Source organism: Arachis duranensis, chromosome 5, assembly GCF_000817695.3.
Source record: "Arachis duranensis cultivar V14167 chromosome 5, aradu.V14167.gnm2.J7QH, whole genome shotgun sequence".
NCBI lineage: Eukaryota > Viridiplantae > Streptophyta > Magnoliopsida > Fabales > Fabaceae > Arachis > Arachis duranensis.
The window spans coordinates 63,574,750-63,578,874 of NC_029776.3; the positions used below are offsets into that span (position 1 = coordinate 63,574,750).

The 4,125-nt window shown below is 33.2% G+C and overlaps 1 protein-coding gene across 2 annotated transcripts in view; it reads left to right on the top strand.

The window, feature by feature from the left end:
- The first annotated feature begins 356 nt into the window (after positions 1–356).
- Positions 357–4,125, top strand: part of LOC107489516 (integrin-linked protein kinase 1-like) — a 14,834-nt gene continuing 11,065 nt past the window's right edge. For both annotated transcript variants that reach the window (XR_008009393.1, XM_016110273.3), the window contains exons 1-2: positions 357–720; positions 848–922. Coding sequence is in view for 1 of the 2 variants with exons in the window: in XM_016110273.3 (XP_015965759.1) it covers positions 439–720; positions 848–922 (357 nt within the window). In the remaining variant the exon portion in view is untranslated. The remainder of the gene's footprint in view (positions 721–847; positions 923–4,125) is intronic.

The window sequence follows — 4,125 nt, forward strand, 5'->3', positions numbered from 1 at the left end:
AAATAATTTAATTGTATAATTTTTTTAATTTTTTGTTATGGTGTATAATGTCAAAACAAAGTGGATATAGTTTTTAAAGATGTGCAAAAACACTAGTTAAAAATAAATTCTATCCTGAATTCCTGATGCTACAAACTAATTGGATGGAGCAACTAATAATTTCTCTATGGCGAAGGAAGCGAAAATAAAAATTCGGTTGAATTAGTAAAAGTTGAAGACCAATAATGGACAAGATAAACAACATATTCACAATCACAGTTTCATCACAAAAGAAACTAGATCAAATTCATTTCTCATCAAAATCTCATTTGAATTTGATTTCCACATTGATTTCGTACTAACCAATTTCCGCTGCTCAAAAAATAAAATACAAAGAAAAAGCCACCACTCTGCCTAACATAACTGTAATATCGATCGTCCTCTCTATCTTGATCGGCGATGGACACCACCTCCGACGGAGACACGTCCGCGTCGTACAGAGAGAAGGCTAAGGAGAAGGAACGGGTGAGCAGGACGTCGCTGATTCACTGGCATTCGCACCATAACGACGCCGCGGCGGTTCGGAAGCTTCTAGAAGAGGATCCCTCCCTCGTGCATGCACGTGACTATGACAACCGAACGCCCCTCCACGTGGCCTCCCTCCACGGCTGGGCCGACGTTGCCAGCTGCCTCATAGAGTTTGGTGCTGACGTCAACGCCCAAGACCGATGGAGAAACACGGTATTACTCTCTCTATCTCTTTCTCGCGATACTCTGTCTTGTTGAAATTTGGTGTTAATTTTGTGAGGTTTATTTCATGTAATATCAGAATATTCATAAATTTTGTGGTGTTATTTTGGATTGAAAGCCCCTGGCTGATGCGGAAGGAGCAAAGAGGAATTCAGTGATTGAGCTTTTGAAGTTACGTGGAGGATTGTCTTATGTAAGTTGCATTTCCTACTTCTGCATTCTTCTTTTGGTTTGGAACCCAAAAAAAAAAGGAGGATTAAAGGAACACCATAGTTCCATGTGAAATTTGTGTAGATAGGTTTTCATGGCAATGTGCGTCATTTGTTTTGATTACTGCTATTTTGGTTGATTGTGTGATTTTTTTTAAGGGTATCTAATAGGGATGAGGATGGGAGTCGAAAACGGAGTTCTAGATTGATATGAGACTCTCATAGAGATGGCAAAACTCCTGAGATCTACGGGGACTATCTCGATCTGACAGTGAAAAACTTTTTCAAGCGAGAATCTCTATTTCTCCTCATCTTTGAAATTCATAAATTTACTTAATTATTTTTAATATTTCTCATGTCTCACCGCATTGTCACCCCTCACCGTTCCATCACTCTTCCCGTGTCGTTTTCTATATTGGTGGCGTTCCGTTCCACAACTCTGTCGTTGTGTCCATTCTCTTCGCTGCTGCTGCGTCCCTCCACTTCGTCCACTGTTCTGTGCTCTGGGTCACCGTGGCGTCTCTTACTGTGTCATTTTGAAAGAAATTACCATCTTGTCATTTATACTTTTGTATAAAATCTTGCTATTTTTGTATAAGATAAATACTTTCAGCTCTATTCTTATGGAAATTAATAATTAGTCAGAACTATTAGAGAGAAGGAAAATGCGATCCTCACAGAAAATAGGATCTTGTGGAGAATGAAGATGGAGAGCAATATTTTTCCACGGCAAAAAATCGGAACAGAACGAGGAGCAAATCTAGGGACGGGAATGGGGAGCAGAAACATCCCCCGCTTCTGTCCTACCCCATTAACATCCCTAGACTCTCATAATTCATGAATCATGATATGCATGAGTCAGTTACTCCCTCCATTTCAAAATAACAGTCATTTTTACTTTTTTATTCTTTAAAAGATTAATGTAACTGTAACTATTCTAAAAATAATTACCGCTTTTACTTTTTTTATTTTTTTAAAATTAACGTAACTACAATTATTTTTAGAGACTTACTACACATACAAGTCTTTTTGGCATACAAGTTTATACAAGTTAGCCCAAGTCTAACAAAAATAACTCTCAATTTAGAGAGCGTGTAAACACGCGCTTTCTCAACTTTGAATAACGCGAAATAAGAAACGGTTCTTCTTCAACATTTGTATTCCACGTTCTTCTTTGTATTCCTCCTCCTTTTTCTTCGCATTCTTTCTTCTTCTTTTTCGCATATTTCATCCTCATTGTGGTTCTTTTTATTGATGTTATTGTTGTTATATTTTTTGCCTCCTCCTCTTTCTATTGATTTTGTAACATTATGTATTTTTTTTCTTCTTTGTTTGATTTTTTCTCCCAAAAAGAATTATAAGAAATGAAATAAGAAGATGAGAAAGAAGAAGTCGTAAAAGATGAGGAGGAGGAAGAGGAAGAGTTTTGAATTATTCAGAACTTGTCAGAATAAAAATACACCAAAAATTCTAAAAATATACCCAAATATTCTCGTGTTACATCCAAATATCTTAGTGTTACACCCAAATTTGCTGCAAATACAAAAAAATATTTCTCTAACGCTGCTTTTTTTCTTCTTTTTTTTCCTTATTTCTTTCTTTCTTTTAGTTAAATGAATGTAAATTCATCGTCTTCCAAATAATTTTGCATCATTTATGTGTTTCTTCTTCTTTGTTTGATTTTTTTATTCTTTTTAAGAGAGTAAAACAAGAAGAAAATTGAGAAGATAAAATAAAAAGCAAAAGATGAACAAAAAAAAGAAGAAGAAGAAGATGGTGATGATGATGAAAAAAAAAGAAGCAGGAGAAGATGAGGAGGTAGAGAAAAAATTTTGAATTATGCAGAACTTAACAGAATAAAAATACACCCAAATTCTTAAAATACACAAAAATATTTTTGTGTTCACCTAAATATATTCGTGTTACACCCAAATTTGCTGCAAATACAGAAAAATATTTTCTCTAATGCTGTATTTTTTTCTTTTTTTTCTTATTTCTTTCTTTTTTTGTTAAATGAATGTAAGTTCATCCTCTTCCATGTAATTTTGGAGCATTATGCGTTTTTTCTTCTTCTTTGTTTGATTTTTTTATTCTTGTTAAGTGAGTAAAATAAAAAGTAATTTGAGAAGGTAAAACAAAAAGAAAAAGATGAATAAGAAGAAAAGAAGAAGAAGATAGTGATGATGATGAAAAAAAAGAAGCAGTAGAAGATGAAGAGGAGGAAGAAGAAGAGTTTTGAATTATGCAAAACTTAACAGAATAAAATATACTCAAAATTCTTGAAATACATCCAAATATCTTCGTGTTACACCAAAATTTGCTGCAAATACAGAAAAATATTTTCTCTAATGCTATATTTTTTTCATCTCAATTGAACCACACATCAGCTACTTGATTGAATTCAAAACAATAATCAATTTCGTTTTGGTTCAATTGACAATCTGAATCTGAATTATTCTTTATCTTCAACAACGAGATAACTGATGATGGAGGAGAAAGAGAAAAATAACGAAAAAGAAAAATAACGAAGAAGAAGAAGTAACAAGAAAAAGAAGAAGAACGTGCAGTAAGACCATCTCCAGTGGGGAACTCATCCCAATCCTTATTTATGGCCCACCTGTTAGTAACTCCACATCAGCTTTTGCGTCATAAACAGTAAATAGGAACTCAAAGTATCTCTCTCTTCTTCATTAGAAGGAACTAATTTTAATCCCTGTTGTAGTCTCACTTAATTAATTAATTAAAATACTTAAAATTAATATAATCATTAACTTTTTATAATAATATTATTTAAATTTATGATTTAAAATAATTTAATATTATAAAATATTAAAATAGATAACTTAAATTTGATTAATATTTTAAATTTTACTATATATATCTAATATGTTTTTATTTTTTTTATTAACTTACTACATGACGTGATTTTATTGGTTGATGCAAGTTCCTCTTTAGAGGGACTCTTAGTCTTGATCCCCATGAAGAGCCTCTCTTTCCTCTTTGCTCCAACGGCAATTGGATCCCTATATGTCAGAAAAGGGTCTCTATTTCCCAGCATTGGAGTTGCTCTAATGGCGCGAAGCGTGTGAATATAAATGCACGTGAATATAAATGACTTGTAAATACTTGTATGGAAAAAACGCTTGTAGGTGGAGAATAGTTTTTTTTTTTTTTATTAAAGTGTGAG